The sequence below is a fragment of the Aedes aegypti genome, chromosome 2 (assembly GCF_002204515.2).
Source record: "Aedes aegypti strain LVP_AGWG chromosome 2, AaegL5.0 Primary Assembly, whole genome shotgun sequence".
NCBI lineage: Eukaryota > Metazoa > Arthropoda > Insecta > Diptera > Culicidae > Aedes > Aedes aegypti.
The window spans coordinates 152,349,350-152,372,552 of record NC_035108.1 but is presented as its reverse complement, the minus strand read 5'-3'; the positions used below and the strand labels follow the sequence as shown (position 1 = coordinate 152,372,552).

Genomic DNA, 23,203 nt, shown 5'->3' with positions numbered 1-23,203 from the left:
AAACTGATTTGATTCTGTTTTACTTAGTTGTTTATTTAAAGGCTCAAACGCCGTAAGGCATTACGGAGCAAATTCATTGTAAATTTTTTTACAATTTCGTATTTTTTCTTATATGTATCTAAATGCTTGCTTAAGGGAATCGTAAGAAATCACGGTTTGACCGAGATAAGAAATTACAAATATTTTGGGCATTGGCATAACTTAGGGAAATGGTTTATAAATGTTAGACTCCCAAATAAAATTTAAGGTTTTGAGCTAAGTGGGTACTTTGCATCATTTCACTGCATGTCAGATAGCAAGCGCAGTGCAATGATCAATTTTCATTAGCGTTGCCTCGATTTGAAGTGAAAAAACTGGTTTAGGTCATTTGAAAATCGATAATGTTTTTTTTTTCTCTTGGGTGACCAAGTTCACCTGCAATCAAAGATATCCGCAAGATAATCGTCTAAGGAAACAGACCTGGTATTCAAATTTCCATCATACAGCTCTTAGTGCACTGCGGATAAATGTTGAACATTATCGACAATCTTGGAAAATGATCAAAATAATGGACATGTGACATTTTAAAATAAAATGACCAGTTCCAGTAATTTCAGACAAAATTGTTCCGTCTTTATTAAAAATAAGTAAAAAAATAATAATAAGCTCTTATGAAATTTAAAATATATTCCATAAAACATAAAACCTAAGAATGAACATTTCAACAAGTTTTTGATCAGGAGTGAATCATGTACTCTGTGCTCTTCCAGTCCTTGGTTCGATTCCAAGTTATTACTCTTTTATTCTTGTCGAATGTTGTTTCAGAAGATGTCTCACATAATGTTTTTATAAAAATAACATTAAAAATATCTAACAAAATGTAACAAAATACCATAGTTTAATCACATTATGCTCCTGTATGACCAATTTCCACTATTTTGTTTGTGTTTTCAAAGAACTTCTGAAGAAATTACTTTGAAAAAAAAAGATATATGTTTGAGGTAATTCATTAAGGAACGTGTCAGGCAAAGCACTTGGAGACGCATGAAAAACTTAATTGAAAAATCCATCTGGAAAACAATTGTTCACGAATCATTGGAAAAAAATCTATACCTCTGGAAGAATTCGCAGAAAATGGTAGAGCTCCAGCGGGTTTGTCTAAAAAATCCTGATAAATGATGCATAATAGTTAAAGTAATCTGTTAAGCAATCCTTGGTGAGTCTCATTGAACAACATCTTACAAAAAAAAAACATGAAGAACGTATAGAATCGATACAAAAGCAGTTTTTTATTATCGCACTACGTAATTTAGGCTGGTCAGTACTTCCTCTACCATCAAATGAATCACGATGCATGCTTATCAATATGAAATCACTGAAAGTGCGTCGTGATTATGCTATGGTTTCTTTTGCTAACGATATTGTTTCACAGCGCATTGATTCTGCTGATAAACTTTCAAAACTGAATTTTTGTACTTCAACTCGTCACTTGCGCAATCGTTACTTGTTCACAGGTCATCATCGCACGAACTACGCTAAATTTAATCCGTTGAATCAGATGATGACTATATATAATCAGCATTGTGAAATGATTGATGTCAACATGTCTCGAACAAAACTAAAAAACTACTTTTTTGATATACAAAACAATAGTAACCAAGGAGTGTATTATGAATCGAATATACTGAACAAAAATTATAATACATAAACACATAGATATTAAGAACACAGTGTAATTTAAGATTGCCCGCAAATGCATGACGTCAAATAAATAAATCAAAGAATTCTACGAGAAAACTCTGGAAGACCTCTGGATTGATCTGTGAATCCTATAAAATCGGCAATAGAGAAAATCTTTATTGTGGCATCCACAGTTGAAAATTGTGTTTAACAATTACAATTCGCACTAATCACAACATCCTTTGTTGTATATTGAATGTAATAAATCGCAAAATATTAAAAAAAATAATCCTTCATTCACATCACGCTTTACAGAGGATATTCGCTGGTTGAAACAAAATTTGAATTTAAAAAACGACGAAGGAAGTGGCACTTAAGCCATTATGTTTCCAAAAATCCTATCATCCTTACAAGTTGATTTGTTCTATATATATTCAACTTTTTTGACAAATTAGTTTACATAACGCATGTTTTTAATTGGTTTGACCACATAAAATATAACATGAAATTTGAATGTCCATTAAACCGAAGTAAAATGTACATAAAATCGAGGGTCCACTAAATCGAGGTATACCTGTATCTAGTATGGAAGAGTTGACTGTTCATAAAAAACTATGAAAACGCATAAATTTTACCTGTTGCAGCTAAGGGGTCCATTAATTACGTAAGGGGATATGAGGGGAGGGGAGGTTTGAGATTTCTTACGTACACGGGAAAAAAATGTGTAGTAAAAAATACTATTTTAGCTGACTACGCCCATTCTTAAAACTACCATGGAATTTCAGAACAAATTACTATGTTTACGGTAAATCCCACCACATTACTGGTATATTTGACAGAAATAATTTTCATCAATCTGATTTCGACTACAGACATGGTAAAATCAAGCCATTGCTGGTCTGGGTCGTAGGTTTGGAAAATTGCCGGTGCGAGCGCTTTAGTCAACCCCCTAAAATGGTAGTTTTTACCGCACAATTTCTTTGCGTGGACCGTACAAATTAATTTTCATTTTCATACAAAAAATCTTACCATGGAGGGAGGGGGGTCAAAAAACCATCAAAATTGTCTTACGTAAGAAATGGACAGCACTTATATCAAAATTTATAGCAAAGACTTTTTGCTTACACTCATTTTTTTCACTAAAAAAAATACGATAATCTTACTTTTAGCAAATGTCTATTCTCTGTAAATCTAAATTTAATGCGATGACTAGTTAAAAAATTCAATTCAATAAAACACATATAATCGCTTTGAGTTTTGATTTCCTAGCAAACAGACTCCAAAAATAATGTTTCTTAGATTTACAACAAATTTTGAGTGCGATCTTACTATATATGGTCATTAGACCTATATCCAACATCAATCGTTATACTCAAACAAACGCACTGTTTCTCCACAATCAAATTTCTATGAAGAAACAACATGTCATCGTCTTGAAACTCGATTTGTAGGCAAAAAGTTATAACAAAATAAGTATTTTCGTAGTTTTTTTATTAAAATAAATTTTGAGTATATCCAAAACTTACTATTTCTGCCCAAATATGTTCACTAGATTTTTCCAAAAGAATTAATGCCACAAAAATAACATACCATTGCTTTGAATATTGTTTTACTGGCAAACGGGATGAAAATTGAGGGTCTTCGTAGGTTTTTAGCAAAAGAAATTTTGAGTATAATCTAAAACAGTTTATGCCAAAAAAACATTTCATCGCAAGGAAATTTGATTTATAGGTAAACAGGTTAAAAATAGGATATCTTGAAGTTTTTATCAAAAAAAATTTTGAGTGTAATCTAGAATTTCCCTTTCTATTAAATAAGTTCTTTGGACAACTGTTTTTAATTTTATGACAAAAAACTTCAAAGGGGTGCTTTGAATTTTGATTCATGGGCAAACAATTAAGGAGAAGATGAATCGAAGTCAAACTTCAAATTTTCAAGAGCACCAACCTGGAGAACCGAACACCCGTTAGAGCTGAAAATTTAATCGATTGGTCACCTCCAGCAATCGATTAAGTTTTCAGCTCAAACGGAAGTTCGGTTCACCAGATTTGTGCTTTGACAAATTTGAGGTTTAGCTTCGATTACCTTAAGAATAAAAGGTAATTCTTCATTGTTTACAGTGTTTTGAATTTTGAGTGTAATCAAAAACTTATAATGTTGCTCAGACATGTTCTCTGTAATTCTGAAAGCAAATTTGCGTCAAAAATATTTCAAAATTTTAGCATTGAACTGCATGACAGAAGTAAGTTTTTATCTAGGATGTTCGTACCAAGAGATTAAACTGATCTAGATCAGTTATAAGTTATTAAGATCAAATCCAAGGGGATTAAAATGTAGTGCAACTTAGTCCTAAATACTTTGTCGAAATTTCTAAACGTCTTGCATGTTTATCCAGAGCTCTAAAGGTTTTGGCATGCAAATTCCGCGATCAAGTAATCTGACTCGTTAGGGATGTTCAAAGTTTTTTTTTTCTTCACATGCATTGTTTGTCTAGGTAACTAGGATTATTCGGGTATGAAAACCCTGAAATTAAAACATTTGCAGTATAATTTGCTTCTAATGCCTCCAGAGGTTGCGAAAAATTTTTTTTGAAACTACAAATTTTTTTGGTTTCATTGCTCAAGGAGGAATTTGAACACCCCTAGAAAGATTTTTTTTCTTACCCTACTATCAGGTCCGTCGCACTCGCGCTCAGATTGGGTACCACTTCTAGTACTGCATTTGGTCCCTCGGTAGTGCAAAAGGTACCCAAGTTTGACACATCGCAGTACACTTTTCACGGCATTCTAGATTACCTTATGAGCCATAAAATTTTAGGCATTTGCAAGGGACATGAAGGTCTTTAATTTGTCTTTGCTACTATACTATGGAATGTAGACATGAGATGCTTGAATAAAAATTAAAAATCGGTTGGGCCGTTGCTGAGATATGAGATTGCACTTACCAAATGCATAGAAAGTTCCCTGCCAAATTTTCTTGCCGATTTATCACAGGGAAACAAAGTAACAGCATGCCGAATTTGAACATTTGGTATGAAAATTGACCTTCACTACTATTATTCCAAACACAACTGTAATTAACAAATGTTTTCAGTTGGCTTATTTTCATTACAAATGGAAAAATGCCACGGTTGTACCAATTGTTAAACCAGACAAAAAACCTGCAGAAGCTTCTAGCTATCCTCCAATCAGTTTGCTTTCATCCATCAGTAAACTTTTAAACTTTTTGAAACGATCATTTTGAACAGAATGATGGTCCACATCAACGAAAATTCAAGTTTTGCCATTGAACAGTTCGGATCCCGACATGGAAATTCGACCACTCATCAACTTTTACGTGCAACAAATTTGATTCGTTCCAACAAATCTGAAGGGTATTTTACTGTTTTTGCTTGTCTAGACATAAAAAATCATTCGACAGTATTTGACATGAAGGTTCGATTGTAAAACTAAAAACTTAAATTAAAAATAGTTTTTTGGTATATCTGTGAGAACATAGCTACGTCAGATTTATAAATATTGTACATTTATTGGTACCGTGGACAAAAAATTAATTTTAGTCGACGTAAACCAACCTTTGTATTACTTTTATATAGTTTTGACTGTGTTACAAAGCGGATACTGTTACAATTTTTGCCGATGTAGAGAAACCACTAACCCAAGAAAAAAAAACACCCTATACTTACTATTAAAAATACGCTTTTGGAAACTCGGTGGCACGTTTCAATTTCGTACAGGTGGTCCTCCAGCACATATGGGTCCAAGTCTACCACCGTACATCCGCTGCCCGTTCCGAAGTGAATGTCCACAATCTCAACCTTCAAGTTAAAAAAAAGAACAAAAATAATCTCACATGAGTGTACCGCAGAAATCCAGTCGGTAGCCCGAAAGGTACAAATTGAAAAACAATCGACGAATTTCCATGGCGTTTCCCCTCAATTACCTCAATTTGTCGATCATCGTAAACCGACTGTAAATCGGGTCCAATCACTTCGAGCAGCAACCGTCGTTCCTCTTTGAAGTCTTCAGGCCAGTTCCGGTTAGATTGTGTTCGGGAGAAAAAAGAAGGTGAACCGATAGAAAAATAGAAAAGCGTTAGAAACAGTCTGCTAGGGTCGATATACCAATAGTTGTTCGGGTAAGAACAAATATTTGCATAAAACCAAATTATAAAGCCAGTTGTTTTATTTTTACGTCATCAGAAAGTTTTTTTGTCTTTTGTATTGTAGTAAAAAATATTGAAACGATGAACAATCATATTTCTGTATTTAAAATCGCTTGAGCTATTATAGGGACACATGTGCCTATAGTAGCACTTTTTCTAATTTCTATTCCTATAGCAGCACTTGCTTCACGGTGCAAGCAAAACAAGAACCAAAATCGTAGTTTTATAAAACCTTTATATTTTTTCTATGAAGAATATAACAATTTGTTAGTAGTGCTACTATACGTGCGAAGGAACTTACATTTTAATTAAATTTTATACTTCAATCATTTTTGAACAGAATCTGCGAAGTAATGATACTTAGATATATAGCTCCTGACATTCAAAGCAAAAAATATTTTGCAATAAGTTATAGCAAAACGGCCGTTAAAAGCCACTAATGCGACTATAACGGATTGTCTACTAAGGGAACACCCACCCTACATGCTGCGATGCGATGTGTAGAAGAACGTGCCCCATCATGGCAAGGACATATGGCATTGGCTTGGTTCGTGCTCGTTGAGGCGGACCGTTTGTTAGGACGAACACAAAAAATGCTGCTCGATACGTTCTCTTTCAAGTGTACAGGTGATTTATTCCACCACGTGAGTGGTGATTGTGTGTAGCCATCCGATAAAAGCAGATCTGGGTGGACAGATAGAGTCTGTTTGTTTTCATGGTCAACAACCGAATTTATCGCATACGGTATGGCTCTATTCTGGTCTTGGGGCCGGTTGATATGGGAAATATTGATACGAGGTCAAAAGATTAATGAGCTCTAATAGATTTATATAACATCCAAGTCATTTGGATTCATGTTTGTTGAAATTGCTGAAGAATACTCGGAAGATTTCCTGAAAAATGCATATAGTAATCTCTCGAGTTGTTCACTAACTAATTTCTGGTAAAATTCCAGAATATATGGTTGGGACATCCCAGGACCCAGGAAAATCTATTGAGAAATTTGTAAAGAAATTCATAATCGAATTCTTTAATGTTTTCTTTCCACAAAAAGCACTGGAAGAATTGGAATAGATGCTGGAAAAATCTAGCAGGAATGTTCGGGAAAAGTCGTTGAACGAATTTCTGAAAGAATCCCTTAAAAATTACCCTTTGAAAAAAATGTTTAAAATTGATAAATCTTAAAAAAAATTTAAAACATCGAAAGAATTTTTTAAAACTTAAGGCAGAATCTATGCAGAAGATACTGAATGAATCCAACGAGAATTCTTTAAAGATTCATTAGTTGATTCATTAGCGGCCTTCCTTAGCCGAGTGGTTAGAGTCCGCGGCTACAAAGCAGAGCCATGCTGAAGGTGTCTGGGTTCGATTCCCGGTCTGTCCAGGATCTTTTCATAATTGAAATTTCCTTGACTTCCCTGAGCATAGAGTATCATCGTACCTGTCACACGATATACGAATGCGAAAATGACAACTTTGGCAAAGAAAGCTCTCAGTTAATAACTGAGGAAGTGCTCACACTACGCTGAGAAGCAGGCTCTGTCCCAGTGAGGATGTAATGCCAAGAAAAAGAAGAAGAAGAAGAAGAAGACGTAAATTTCTGGAAGACCCTTGAACGAATTGTTGGAGTGGTTTGTGAATAAATGCTGTAGGAAACTCAAGTGGAGATTCTTGAAGTAATTTCTTATGGAGTTCCTAAAAGATTCGTTAGGATTTTCAAAGCATCCTGGCAAGATTGCTTGAAAAAATCACTTTAGAAATTACAGGAGATATTTCTAAAAAATGAATTTGTTAGTTTTCACTGGATGATTTCATTTGAAAGTCCCCAACTGTAAATGTAAATGTGAACCTTACCTTAATTTCTCGAGAGTTCATAAGGGAAAATCCAGAGATACATTGATGGAATAGTTTAACAAACGCCAAGAGAAAGGCCTAGATATTTCTGTTAAGAAAATTATGAAGAAATTCCTAATATAAAAACAGAGAAAAATGTAAACATAAATGCTTAGGAAAAATTCCTGGGCTTAAACCTGATAAACTCTCTTGAACTTATAGAAAGCTCTAAATGAAATGGTTTATTGAGAGCAGTTGTTCATAGATTTATAGAGTACAACTGAGTGGAAAAAAATACTAAACAGATACGATTAATGCAAAACAAGTCTGGATATTAATCCTTAGAAGGAACTTTGAATGCTCCCAATTAAAGCTACCTTTTTTCCCTCTGATCGATTTTTTATTTTCACGAATAGCCTCAGCTCTATTGAAGCTATTCGTTCAATAAGGCCGGTAAAGCACTCTCCGTATTTCCTCCGTGATTTACGATCTACTCTCAGTTCTGGATCATACTATCGCCTTGGTTTGGGTCCCTTCATATTGCTCAATTCAATGCAATGAGAAAACGGTCGCACTTGCCAAGGTGGGCACGTCAGCAGACCTGACTCAGTTGGCAACAAAACTGGGATAAATAGGATTTGGGCAGGTGGTTACATTCCATTCTCCCGCGTGTGTCAAAAAGGGCGTGCTTCAAAGGGATAAACATGATTCGAGACTTTATCAAAATAATCTGCTGGCTGATGTTAAAACACTGCTCGTTAGGTTCACATTTCTATCGAATAGGTCTCACAGACAGTGTTGGAAAGTGGCGAACATTTCTGCTTAACTGGAACCAAAACAAAACCAAACGCTCCCGAGCGTCAGAGTGCTGATTTATTCGCATCTGACGTGCTTCCGAGTAACCGAAGCTTATGTGATTCGTGAACGTGTTCGGAGCTGTTCAGAGCCAATTGTACTTTTGGGAAAAAAGCGGCTTCCCCTCCAAGATTTATGGTTTCCAAAGGCTTTGACTACAAACTAGTAACTAGTAAACTAGTACTGTCGATTTGATGGTTATATAATTAATTTTTCTGTCAAAATCATAACGAATCACTCCTTGCTCTGTTATTCGCGAGTAAACGTTGCCGAGTTTGTTATGAGTGCGTCGAGAAAGCCCTAGCAATAGCAATCTCAGTTTGTTTTTTCTCGGGTCGCGAGCCCTTTTTTCTTAGTTTTTTTGTATAGCCTAGAAAACGACTGAAGCTGAAAGTGACGGATGACGGATCAATTGGTGAGCTCGTTTCTTGCTTTATTTCTAATCTATAAAATATGTATGATTGCACATTTTATCGTTACAACGTTGGGACGTGAATATGATTTAAAAAAAAAAATACTTTGAATGATTCGCCTCTGTATGTGTCGTCACTTCAAATGTCGACATTATTTTCCTCTACATATAAATTGTTCATATCAAATGAAAATATTATATTTACATTTAATAATGTTTATATCTCACAAATAATTATGTATCATGGTATAATCGCTTATTAAAGTGAATCCTGTGAACCAACGTTCTTCCCCTTTAACGAACATTCCTTGCAGTAACCTTTGTGGAGATGCAGAGGAAAACACGGTCTCCAAATAGCAAATGTTACACACTAATATTCCTTCTCCCAATCCCACCTGACTGCAAGGACATGGCCGGCGCCGTTATTGACCCTGAGGCACTGAATTATGCACACTGAAGAAGATTATGGCTAATCCTAGTTGAACTTCAAGTTGATTCTTTGTGTATTTTCACTGACTTCGGTCAATCACGGAATAGCAACCATTGATATGTGTAGTCAGTATAAGCTAAGCTTAGCTAAGTAAACGTTTCCGAGTTTGTTATTTCTTTTGGTATGTTCTCCCGAGTAGCGACTTGAAGCTTAGTATGGGAAAATGAATTATTCAGTATGGAGAAACAGACCCTTTCAAAAATAAATAGAGAAAGGCACTTCAAAGACGTACTAAAAATTCTCTCCCAAGTTGAAAATTTAGGACATAAAACAGTGCACACTTCGTTAGAGCACAACTTTCAAGTAGCTCCTCAAATAACCGAGTTATAAAATTTGGAAGCACCGAAAATTTTCTACGCATGATTTTCCATTTTTTAATCTGGCATCACGGTGCATTTTATGTAGGAAAGTGGGTGGCAAAGCCGTCTTCCGCACCACCGCCCGCTGGATGGAGGTGCCAAGTAGTTGTTGAAACTAGTTTTCTATCGTTTAGATCCTCAGAAAAATATATTAATTTTATAAATAAACGAAATACAGGTATAAATACAGAAGGAATTCTTTGGGTGTGTGTCCAATATTACATCAAGAATTTATCATATTACTGCTAGATATAATTCTTATAATTCTTCACAAAAATCTTTGATTGAGTTAGGTAGAAAACTGTAAGGAAAAGAAAGTTAAGCTACAGTCAGGTCTCCTATTAGACACATGGTTGGATGCGTTATAGGAATCCGCGTTATAGGACACCCAAGGCTTATGGAATTCTCTAGATCCTGATGCTTTGAAAGGTTGGTGTCTTCGGAACAGTTGTTCAGTACCTCAAGGGCTGACATGCAGTGGTAATTCAGATACGGGATTACGCCACCAGGCAGCGCTTGTATGCACGAAATAATTGATTTGCCAATATCTCTGATTCCTGATTCTACACGGTGTCATAGGCAAAGTTGCTCAGTAGCACAAGGGCTAACATTATTTGAGTCTAGAGATTCGAGACTTAGCCACCAAGCGGCACTAGTGATCTTGAAATTTTTATTTTAGCATGAAATTCTCAGGATCCTGAATAATGGCGTCTTCGGCAAAGTTGGAATTCCTTGGACTCCTAGAATTAAAAATTAGTTCTCACAACAGAGTTTGGATTAAGGAAAGATTTTTTGAAACTTCCTTAATCTCTGGAATTCTTTAGGAATATGTTGAGGGCCTGTTCACAAACTTCATTGCGCTGAAGGGGGTAAGTTCCGTGAAAAGTTACAGTCCATACAAAATTTAAAAAATATTCATACAATTCATACATGCGTTACAAGGCTGACCATTGACCATTTCTACGTTGTGAAATTTGTGAATAAACCCTTTCCTGGAATTCCACTAAAAATCCAATGAGTCCAGTTCCAGTCAAGTTTCTTTGGTTACTGAGTACATCTCTGATGAATTATTCATTAACCTTCGGGCTGTCGCGCTGTTGTACTTTGTACCATATAATATCTTTTTTCAACAAAGATATCTATCGACTTCAAACCAAAATGTATTCCTCAAGAATCTTCTTAAGAACAATACTCGACAGTTTTTATTTACAGTATGGCCCTTTATAATACGGTAAAATCAACAAATGTACATGGAAGTCGCAAAATAATTGCAAAATGTACAGTTCGAGGAAACCACAGTTTGAAATCGTCATATCTTAAAATCCAGATAATATAGAAACTTGGGGACTTTATTGAAGTTGTTCTGGAGGTGAAGCGCTACCCAAGTAACCATTAGCACTAATAATAAGCCCTTAATCAGCATCATAAATGCGTACATGCATTATAATAGCACCACAAATGCTTACACACCTTATAACAGCACTTCCGCTGCATAGAAACCCTATTACAGCATCAATAATGCTTCTAAGCCTGATGCATACGGGCATTAAATAAGCACTATATTGGCTCTATATTCGCATACAGGGCCTGTTTAAATGCCATCCAGTGTTTTGACAGATATACCACGTGCTTTGTGTTTACATATAGTGGTGAGAGGGAGTCAAACATAAGTCTTCTCACTACTACAATTGCAGGTTTTATGACGGGGAAAAGTGGTGGTTTAAATTGGTCACTTTTCTTTCCAATACTATTCATCTTATGTGGGCGAAGGAGCAAAGGAGCAGAACTTGAACAACTCAACAATACAGGTGTCGCAGGTTCGAGACGCAAAATTAGGAATTTCATCATATTAAAACAAGGATCAATATGTGGCAATTTCAAGTCCTCAAAAGGATTAAAACCACCAAAATGAATAAGTCTGATACGGAGAAGTACTATCTCAATCATTTTATTATATTTTGCATACTATTCGAGGTTTCCATTTCCATTCATTTATTTATTTACCTCGTGTACCAGCTGCTTGGCCGCATACGCGAAAGCTCTCTGGCTGCGTACGCGAAAGCACAAAATATTCGCCCGAAAAACCTGGCGAAAACAACTGACGTTTCTCACGTGGTCTTATATCAGCACTAGTGATGCCGAGAAGCACGGTTATATCTTCGCAATAAAATGGCACGCTATTTCGCCTTTTCTGGCATTATAATAGCATTATATGCGTATATAAAACTGACAAGCATCAAATGATTACCCTATATGCGCATATAATGCTGTTACCGTGCCGCATTATCGTGCTTACTGGTTTCTTGGGTATCTGATGGTACCTCATTTAATTCGGAATTTGACCGCCAGGTGGCACTAGTGGGCATGGAAATTTTATTTTTGTTTTGCAGATATTTCAGGATCTTTACTATTTAGTAGGATGTCGTCTTCGGCAAAGTTGTTTAGTACGTTAAGGATTATCATTTTTCGAGCTAGTTGGTTCACCAGGCGGCGCTAGTGAGTATGATATTTTTGTTTTGCGGATACTGCAGGATCTCGACTTTTTAGACAGGCACCTTCGGCAAAGTTGTTCAGAAGCTCAGGGACTATCATTATTTTGCAAAATATCGAACTTTAAGGATTATACAAAGAAAAAATTTGAGCTACTGAACAACTCTGCCGAACACACCATCTTTCTAAGTGATCAGGTCCCTGAGATATTTGCGAAACAAATGTGTTTTGCTCACTAGCGCCGCCTGGTGGCAAAATTTAGAATCAACTAGCTCAAACAGTGATAGTCCTTGAGTTACCGAACAACTTTGCCGAAGACTTCATTTTTCTAAGTGGTCAGGATCATGAGATCTGAGAAACAAAAGTTTTATGCTCACTAGCGCCACCTAGTGGCAAAAACCCGAATTTCTTGGCTATAATAACAGCCCTTAAGCTACTGAACAATTTTTCCGAAGACGTCATCTTTCTAAGTGGTCAGACTCCTGGGATATTCGCAAAAGTAAGGGTGTTGTACAAAGTACAACGCGCGACTACTCGCGTTACAAAAATTCGCACGACGAACGAAAGGTTAAATTTTGAAAGTTGGGGTTGGGTTCTATTAAATATTTAAACTGTTCATTTTTCAATACTCACGAAACCATTAAGTGGCCAATATTACCTTAGATAACTGTGGACATCTCTGATGAATTATCTATAAAGTTTTGACTTTATACACATCAAGAATCTTTTTGAAGAATCTTTGACACTTTTTCAGAACCACTGAAAAACCAAAATTATTTTAGATAACTAAAGACATCCTTGATAAATTATTATCAAATATTGATGAGACGCACTCTGTCATTTCAAATATTTGATTTGATTACTTATTCGCAAATCCCGTGTTACAAGGCCGCTAAGTTCACAATTTTATTTGAAATAACTGCAGTCATTTATGATGGATGCTCATGAAAATTTAAAATATATGTTGTGTCACAAGGCTCAGTTCCATCAATTATTAGAATTGGTCATTTTACCAGAACTCCCGGAACTTGTTACGGAGCCAAATAGTGGGTGACCAATGTTATTTTACATAAATTGAAGATTTCTCTTATTTTTCTGAACGAAATACTGATAATTTCTGAAGTTCTATCATATGTTGAAATTGGACACATTTTCGAGTATCCCGAAATCCATTATGAAACCGCTAGATGTCAATGCTCTGTTCTATCATATGTTTGAATTGGTAACTTCTCCGGGAATCCCGGAACATGTTCCGGAACCACTGGGTAATCAATATTGACTAAGATAAATAAGTGAATATCTTATGAATTCTGTATGAAATTCTGAAAATTTTTTTGTGTCGCATGATATGGTTACAGCAAATAAAGGAATACACCACTTCTCCGGGAATCCCGGAACCTGTTACGGAACCAATAGGTGGTCAATGTTGCCTTAGATAATTGAAGGCATCTCCAATGAATTATGTATGAAATTCTGAAAAGTTTGATAGTTTGCATGATATGGTTCTATCAAATGATTGAATTGGCCACTTTCCCAGGACCTCCAAGGGAACCCAAGAATCTACCATGGTAACCCATGTGGACAATATTGCCATACTCAGGTGGCAACATCTTGGATCGATTTGTTACAAAATTCTGCAAAATTTGATGTGCTGCAGGGTTGGTTCTACCAAAAACATAAATGGACCAGTAATCCGGATGTCGTGGGAACCGTTCAAGGGCCTCCGGAACAGGTCCCTTGGCCACTCAGTTACCATTAGTGCCCTAAACAACTAACCGGTTGATTGGATACCATTTTCAATGCATTTTACACCAAATCCTATGTTTCACAATGCACAACAAATGCATTTTGCTCTTACAAATGCTCTTTCAAAAATGGCCAAACCTTGGTCCCTTCCGAACCGGTTCTGAGCGGCCAATTCCAATTAAGCCAAGATTTGTAGCTAGATTCGAAAAATATAAGCCTAGACGAATATATTGAGTATAAATGAATTCGTATGTCAAATCCGGGTCAATATGACCCGAACACCTTAAACGTAACTTTTTTTTGTCTAGCCCTTCAGAATTATCCTTGAATGTTTTTTTCAAACGTGAAATTCTAAGTTTCCACAAAAGATTTAAAGTCATCAATTTTCATAGCAATAGTAAGTAACAAACAAAAGTTGTAGCGCTTTGAAAGTGCGTTTCGGGTCATATTGACCCGAACACCATAGGAAGGTTAAAATATTATATTTCATTCGATTCGTAGAAAACTTGTAATCTAGTGGAAATTCTTAAATCTAGGTGGGAAAGTTGAGATTTTGATTGGAATTGTAGTGAGTCTAGTTACTTACTTACTTATTTGGCTTTACATCAATTATCTTGATAAAGCCTCGCCAACAATATTTCGCCAATTCCCTCGGTTCATGGCCGCTTCTCTCCATCCTCGACTGTGACCCACGCTCTCCAGGTCCTGGTGTACCTGGTCCATCCACCTAGCTCGCTGCGCCCCACGCCTTCTTGTTCCGACCGGATTCGTAGCGAACACCATCTTTACAGGGTTGTTGTCCGGCATTCTTGCAACATGCCCTGCCCATCGTATCCTTCCAGCTTTAGCTACCTTCACGATACTGGGTTCGCCGTAGAGTTGAGCGAGCTCGTGGTTCATCCTTCGCCGCCACACGCCGTTCTCCTGCACGCCGCCGAAGATCGTCCTTAGCACTCGGCGTTCGAAAACCCCAAGAGCTTGCAAGTCCTCCTCGAGCATAGTCCACGCCTCATGCCCATAGAGGACTACCGGTCTTATGAGCGTTTTGTACATCGTGCATTTGGTGCGGGGGTGAATCTTTCTTGATCGCAGTTTCTTCTGGAGCCCATAGTAGGCACGACTTCCGCTGATGATGCGCCTTCGTATTTCCCGACTAACATTGTTGTCAGCCGTCAACAAGGATCCGAGGTAGACGAACTCGTCCACCACCTCGAAGGTATCCCCGTCTATCGTAACACTGCTTCCTAGGCGGGCCCTGTCGCGCTCAGTTCCGCCAACCAGCATGTACTTTGTTTTCGACGCATTCACCATTAGCCCGACTCTTGTTGCTTCGCGTTTCAGGCGGGTGAACAAATCTGCCACCGTTTCAAATTTTCTCCCAATAATATCCATGTCGTCCGCGAAGCAAACAAATTGTCCGGATCTCGTGAAAATCGTGCCTCGACTGTTAAGTCCGGCTCTCCGCATGACACCTTCAAGCGCAATATTGAACAACAGGCACGAAAGTCCGTCGCCCTGTCGTAGTCCCCGCCGAGACTCGAACGAACTGGAGTGTTCGCCCGAGATCTTCACGCAGTTTTGCACACCGTCCATCGTTGCTCTGATCAATCTTGTGAGCTTCCCGGGAAAGCTGTTCTCGTCCATGATTTTCCATAGCTCTATGCGGTCGATACTATCGTATGCCGCCTTGAAATCGATGAACAAATGGTGCGTAGGGACCTGGTACTCACGGCATTTCTGGAGGATTTGCCGCACGGAAAAGATCTGGTCCGTTGTCGAGCGGCCGTCGATAAAACCTGCTTGATAACTTCCCACGAACTCGTTTGCTATAGGTGATAGACGACGGAAGAGAATCTGGGATAGCACTTTATAGGCGGCGTTTAGGATGGTGATTGCACGATAATTTTCACACTCCAGTTTGTCGCCCTTTTTGTAGATAGGGCATATAACGCCTTGCTTCCACTCCTCCGGTAGCTGTTCCGTTTCCCAGATTCTGACTATCAGCCGATGCAGACAAGCGGCCAACCTGTCCGGGCCCATCTTGATGAGTTCGGCTCCGATACCATCCTTGCCAGCGGCTTTGTTGTTCTTGAGCTGTTGAATGGCATCCTTAACTTCCCCCATCGTGGGAACTGGTTGATTTCCGCTGTCCGCTGTGCTGACGTAGCCATCGCTTTCGCTGTCCTGACCTTCTGTGCCTGTGTTATCTGCGCCATTCAGGTGTTCATCGTAGTGCTGCTTCCACCTTTCGATCACCTCGCGTCCGTCCGTCAAGATGCTCCCATCCTTATCCCGGCACATCTCAGCTCGCGGCACGAAGCCTTTGCGGGATGTGTTGAGCTTCTGATAGAACTTCCGCGTTTCTTGAGAACGGTACAGCAACTCCATCTCTTGGCATTCCACCTCTTCCAGGCGGCGCTTTTTGTCCCGGAATAGGCGGGTTTGCTGTTTCCGCTTCAGTCTGTATCGTTCCACGTTTTGCCGCGTACCATGCTGCAGCATTGCAGCCCGCGCTGCATTCTTCTCCTCTAAAACCTCCTGGCACTCCTCATCGAACCAATCGTTTCTTGAGCTCCGTTCCACATATCCGACAATGCTTTCGGCAGCGTCGTTAATGGCTGCTTTGACTGTCCTCCAGCAGTCCTCAAGAGGGGCCCTATCGAGCTCGCCCTCATCCGGCAACGCTGCCTCAAGATGCTGCGCGTACGCATTGGCGACATCCGGTTGTTTCAGCCGCTCGAGATTGTACCGGGGCGGGCGTCGGTACCGTACATTGTTGATGACGGATAGTTTTGGGCGCAGTTTCACCATCACCAGGTAGTGGTCGGAGTCAATGTTGGCGCCACGATAGGTTCTGACGTCGGTTATGTCGGAGAAGTGCCGTCCATCGATCAAAACGTGGTCGATTTGCGATTCTGTCTGCTGAGGTGATCTCCAGGTGTACCGATACGGGAGGCTGTGCTGGAAATAGGTGCTACGAATGGCCATGTTCTTGGAGGCGGCAAAATCTATCAGTCGTAGGCCGTTCTCGTTCGTCAGCCGGTGGGCGCTGAACTTTCCAATCGTCGGTCTGAACTCCTCCTCCTGGCCAACCTGAGCGTTCAAATCTCCTATGATGATCTTGACGTCGTGGCTTGGGCAGCGGTCGTACTCGCGTTCGAGCTGCGCGTAAAATGCGTCCTTGTCATCATCAGTGCTTCCGGAGTGTGGGCTATGCACGTTGATTATGCTGAAGTTAAAGAATCGGCCTTTGATTCTTAACTTGCACATTCGTTCATTGATCGGCCACCACCCGATCACGCGCCTTTGCATATCACCCATCACTATAAAAGCTGTTCCCAGCTCGCGTGTGTTGCCGCAGCTCTGGTAGATGGTATGATTACCTCTAAACGTTCGCACCAATGCTCCTGTCCAGCACACCTCCTGCAGCGCTACGATGTCGAAACCGCGGGTCTTCAGTACATCGGAGAGTATGCGAGTACTTCCAATGAAGTTGAGAGATTTGCAGTTCCACGTATCGAGTTTCCAATCGCTAGTCCATTTTCGTCGCTGTGGTCTTTGCCGATTGTTCCGGTCCGTATTCTCTCGTTGACGTTCCTGTGCTGATGTGTTTTTACGGTTGGCTTGCAGGGCCTGACACCAACCCCCTAGATTTCCGGAGGACCATTCCCCTAAATGTTCGGAGGGCCATAGTGCGCAGTTTAGCTTAGAGTCCTTCTCTGGCACACGGACGATGATCAGCCGCCCCTGACATGGGGAACAGACGCTGTTGTGAGCCGCTAGTGGTGAGTCTAGTGGTACTGGTTAAAATGCAATGAGAATTCCCCTGAAACATCAGAGCTCCCATCAAAATTATAATGGTTCGTATCGATATCACAAAAATTCCCATCGGAATTTAGCAGATATTTACTGAAATTCAAAAGTTTTATATTAAAATTAAATATTTTCTCTGAAATCCTAACAAATAAATCTCTAAAATTTGTATAATGATTACCAAAAATGACCAAAGATTCACACTACAAATTGCAGGAATCCTAACGAAATCTCAAACATTCTAACAGAAATACCGTCTCAAAGACGCCCACGAAATTAAAAAAAAAAGGAATCTCATAGATTTCGACCCGAGAACCAAAGTTTTTACTAGATATCTAATATTTCCACAAGAATTTCAGAAAATCACTGAGAATTCCACAATTCTCATAAAAAATTCAGAACATCTATTAGAATCCCAAGTTTCCCACAGGGACTCCAGAATTCCTAAGGCAATCATACAATCCGGGATGTCATAATTCTTACGGTAAATTCAGAATAACTTTATTCCGGATCTTTTGACAGTTTTCCATTCTACGGTAGCCGCCAAATTCTACTGCAATATAAATACCTCGATTCCCATCGACATTAATCATCGTAATGACAAAATTCACACAAAAATTCCAAATTTACCGAAATCTCAGATTTTTTTTTTAAATCATAGGATTTTTAAGGAAATCTCAAAATATCTTTCGAAATATCAGAACTCACACCATTTACTCATGATTTCAACTCAAATGTAAATTATTTTGTTCAATTCCACAATTTCAAAGCATGTGTAGCAAAATCTGAAGCTAACTACCAGTAGCTTTGTAGTAAATGGTACCTTTATTCATACCAACGCGTAGTTTGTAGTATGTTCAAACGGTCTAGTAAAGTGAAATGACAGAAAAATGTTCCACTCGTATTCCACATATCACATGTAGCATTTACTACAAATAATGTTTGTTTTAATTAATTATGATCGTGGTTTACGGCTAACCAGCCGAGTGGAAGTTTAAAAACTACCAAATAACTAAACATTACATATACTTTGCAATTGGATTAAATCGACAAATTGATGTGAAATTTGCGAAAAAGTTACACGTCTTCTCGGTGAGAATCGAACTCACGACTCCCTGTTCTCTAGATAGGGCATGTTGCCCGTACGCCACGAGAGGACATCAACACCTAATAAATAATGCGCTTGCAGGCTAGGCGTTAAATATAAATAGAAAGCCTTGGGTTTGTATGGGCATCTAATTCTTCCGAAAGAGGTGCACTTTGCAAAAACGGACATCGGTTAAGGTTAACTCCTGCATCCATGAGTCCTCTTGTGGTAGGGGTAACGCGGCCTATCTAGCGAACAGGGAGTCGTGAGTTCGATTCTCACCGAGAAGACGTGTAACTTTTTCGCAAAGTTCACATCAATTTGTCCATTTAATTTAATTGCATAGTATATGTTTAGTTTTTCGGTAGTTGTTACAAAGAACGTAAGAAACTCAACTTTAATACATTTTGTTCATACCGCCTTATGTTAAACATTTCCGCCTATTCATAATTCGTAGAAGATTGGCTTGTTTTGGCTCCCATACAATTTGCATGGGATGAAAAATTGCTCAAAAAAAACTTCAAACTAGTTTTACACACTTAAACGGTTTCGCCGAGAACCCAACAGCTGATATCTCGGTAATAATTTGACGATTCTCGGTAAAACTTTTACCGAGATCTCGGTAAACGTTTACCGAATCTCGGTAACGTTCGCCGAGATCTCGGCAAAAAATTCGGATTGCCGAAATCTCGGTAAAATAAGTACCGAGATTCGGCGTTAAAATTTACCGAGCTCTCAGCTGTTGGGTTCTCGGCGAAAAATTTTACTGAGGTCGGTGAAATAATTTAAGTGTGTACTCAAAAGCAGATTTTTGTCACTTACACCCCTTTGCTTCAAACTCCCTCAATTCTTTTAGGGTAAAAATTGATGCTTTTCCACTAATACAAAGAAACAGAAAATTGTATCATTGTCATTGTGGCCGAGCATAATTTGGAATTGTGCATAATGCTGATGAAAAGCACCACTCCACGCGGTTAAACTGTGTTGCAAATCTGTTGCAAAAAAAATCATAACTACAAGTCACAGCCAAACGATCCTCGCCATCACATTCTTGTACACCTCCGCACAAATGAACAAAGGATGAAAACGGCAAAGAAAAACCACTTACGGCAACAGCAGCAAAAGGTTATCGATGTGTAAGTAATCGCTTACCTTCCTTTAAGCTTGCAACATAAATCTTGATAATGCGAGGAGATGGCAGCTTCGTCTTTTCGTTGTGATGCCCTCGCAGTGCGTTGAAGACGGCTTCCTCGATTATAGCAGCCATGGTTAACCACCCTCTTCTGTTTCGCAGCTACTTTTTTCCTACAAACTTCTATTCCTTCCACCACCTCATTTAACCCTCACCATCATCCTAGCACTGTTGAGGTTCTTGTGGTTATTCTAGTCACTTGCTCACTTTGCTTGAACCCTCACTCCACAAACCGCCAGCAGGGATTTTCCACAGTGCCCATTGGGACCCGATGCAACAGGCGGAAATCTTGCTTTTGTGCTTTAATTTTGTTTTTGCTTTTTATGTTGAGAGCTTCAGAAGGCAGCGCCTGGAGAACCGAAGCTCACTTCACAGAGGGTATGTTACTTTGCACGTAAAATCTTGTTACGCGCGCTCTCCTTGATTCTGCCGGCCAGGTAAGCGAATCACCGAATGGGAACACAGTGTCGTTCAGTGCCACTGATTGCAATTTTCCTCTACGTTTCCGCTTCGAAGGGTCGACGCGTTTTTCCACCCGTGGTAATCATGGCAGATGAAGATCGTTGTGTCACACCGTGTCCTGTAGGAAATGGAGAAAAGATAACCATTCTTTAGTGCTTTTGGCTTTGGCGTATGGTTTGTGTATTGGTTGGAACTAAGTGGTAAGTAAGGTATTTTAAATGCATGCCATTATCACATCAGTTGTATTTTCTTGTTGTGTTGTAAATTTTTTGCGTTTATTATGATTAAGATAAAAGATATTATCATGTCGAGGAGTGATTGCGATTTTCGGTTCCGAAATGCATGATTTAATGACTAATTTGTCTATCGAAAAGATTCTGAGACTAATTTTTGACAATGAGTGATTCATTTATCCAACAAGCATTCATCTGTTAAGACACTTCAATAAGAATATCTGTTACCCTAACCTTCATCGATTACCGTGAAGACGCATTGAAAACGGTTGAAACGTATGCACTGATAATATTGGAACAAGAAACACAGCTCCAATGGTAAAAGATTTTTCTCAACTACACATAAACAAATAAAATGATAGTATAGCTCCATTACGGTTTGGAACAGCGCCCTTAAAAGTCACTGTATGTCACATGAGCACAACGAGAACCTGTAAGCTATTTAACGCAACAGGTTAAAAATAACAGTGTATCCTAAAAGTTGAGATTTCTGAAGTCAGTTTCACGTAATAAGTGTAAACCTATAATGAACGTTAAATCGGAATTGCACAAAACCTGATCAGTTGGATTTAAGATGCCAGCTCAGATTATGGCTCATAAATACCAGGGATGCTAACTACATACATATTAGTTTTAATTACTCTTACTAAAAATAGTAATTAATTTTAAACACTGTTCAGTAGAAGAGTTCATTTTGCCTGTGACACTTATTTCAAGTTAACGTTTGCGTAGTCAGCACTTGAGGGGTTGTTCTACTGATAAAGGTATTCAATGTTCAATTTGAACTTATACGCCCAATTATATAACCATTGGCGTAGGATCAGGCCCCCTCCAGAATCATCCAGAAACCCCCTCCCCAGAATTTTGGATGTCTGGATGATAATTTCCCTTCTAAGAAAACACTTCAGAAAACCATACAGATACTACAACTCGTATGATGTCCGACACAACTAAATAAAAAAAATAGGCAAAATGACTAAAGGAATTTCTCAGACAATAGATAGCATGATTTTTTTTACAAAAATGACCTAATTTATAATACATCTCTTCAAGGAATTTCTCAGATGGATGGCTGAAGTTTAACCTGGTGTGAAAAAGCTTCACAAAATCGATTACAGTTTTTTTTTTATTTCAGCAAAAAATACTTCTTTGATTGTGCTTATTTTTTTAAGTAATTTCGCGTCAAAAAGCTTATTGCTTGAACTCAAAACTACATTTTTTCAAGAAAACTTTTTAAGGTTTAAATTCTTAGAAATTCTGGAAATTATTGAACTAAATTCAAACAGATTTGTGACAAAATTTTTGAAGTCACTTTTTGATATTCCTTGAAGAATTTTACTATTATCAAATTAATAAAAATAAACATAGCCTTTTAATACTTCAAAGCTTTCCTAAGCCATCCCTCGAAAAAATTATTGGTTGTCAAATCTTATTTTTTGCTGAAGGTTCCATCAAAATTTCTCTGTGAATTACTATAAAAAATAACTACATCGTCTTTCCAAAAAAAACTTAATAGAACTTCTTTCGCGAAAATCATTAAACGTCCTTCAGAATTATGTCCAAAATGCATTACAAATTGCGTCAAAAATTCTTACATGACTTTTAAGAGAAATCTTGCTTCGATTATACAATAAATAACTACGAAAAGAGTTTTTAAAACACATCATGCCTTTGAATCCATGAAAAAAAATATGAAAATCTTTGGAAATACTTCTGTTTCCGAAATAAGCATGTCAGTGAAAGAATCTGTGGAACACATTTAGCAAAGTTGCTGGAAAATGGGAAAGAATTCATTAAAATATTCATAAATAAATTTGTAAAGCGTGTTAACATTTCTTTAGAAATAGTTTTATCAATTATTGGCAGAATTCCATATATAATGAATTTATGTGCAATTTAAGGGTGGAATTTCTAGAGACTTTTTGACTGAATTTCAGGGAATCGTGAAATCAATGAATGAATTCTGTTTGGTTTTAAGGATTGTTTTTAAAGAAGATTCTGGTGGAACTTCTAAAAAAAATTGTTTCTATCTGCTCTACAAAATGTTTCTCTTTCTCTAGCACCTTTTTTAAGGGAGTTCGTTCAAAAACATGTTCATACTTCAATAAGCAACACTTTCAAGAATCTAAAAATAAAAGAAAAAATAACAAATCCCAAAAAACTAAGCATTTCATATACTTTGCAATTGGATTAAATGAACAGATTGATGTGAAATTTACGATAAAGTTACATGTCGTCTTGGTTAGAATCGAACTCACGACTCCCTGTTCACTAGATAAGGCGCGTTACCCCATGAGTCCTCTCGTGGTGTAGGGAGTAGGGAGTTTTGAGCTCGATTCCCATCGAGAAGACGTGTAATTTTTTCGCAACTTCCACATCAATTTGTCCATTTAATCCAATTGCAAAGT

At 38.1% G+C, this 23,203-nt stretch overlaps 1 protein-coding gene across 3 annotated transcripts in view; it reads right to left on the bottom strand.

The window, feature by feature from the left end:
- The window catches only part of LOC5569618, a 357,222-nt gene that overhangs the window by 201,560 nt on the left and 132,459 nt on the right, over positions 1-23,203 (bottom strand). For all 3 annotated transcript variants that reach the window (XR_002500093.1, XM_021842777.1, XM_021842778.1), the window contains 3 exons: positions 20,061-20,680; positions 5,602-5,681; positions 5,345-5,476 (listed from right to left, as the gene is read on the bottom strand). Coding sequence is in view for 2 of the 3 variants with exons in the window: in XM_021842777.1 (XP_021698469.1) it covers positions 5,345-5,476; positions 5,602-5,681; positions 20,061-20,175 (327 nt within the window). In the remaining variant the exon portion in view is untranslated. The remainder of the gene's footprint in view (positions 1-5,344; positions 5,477-5,601; positions 5,682-20,060; positions 20,681-23,203) is intronic.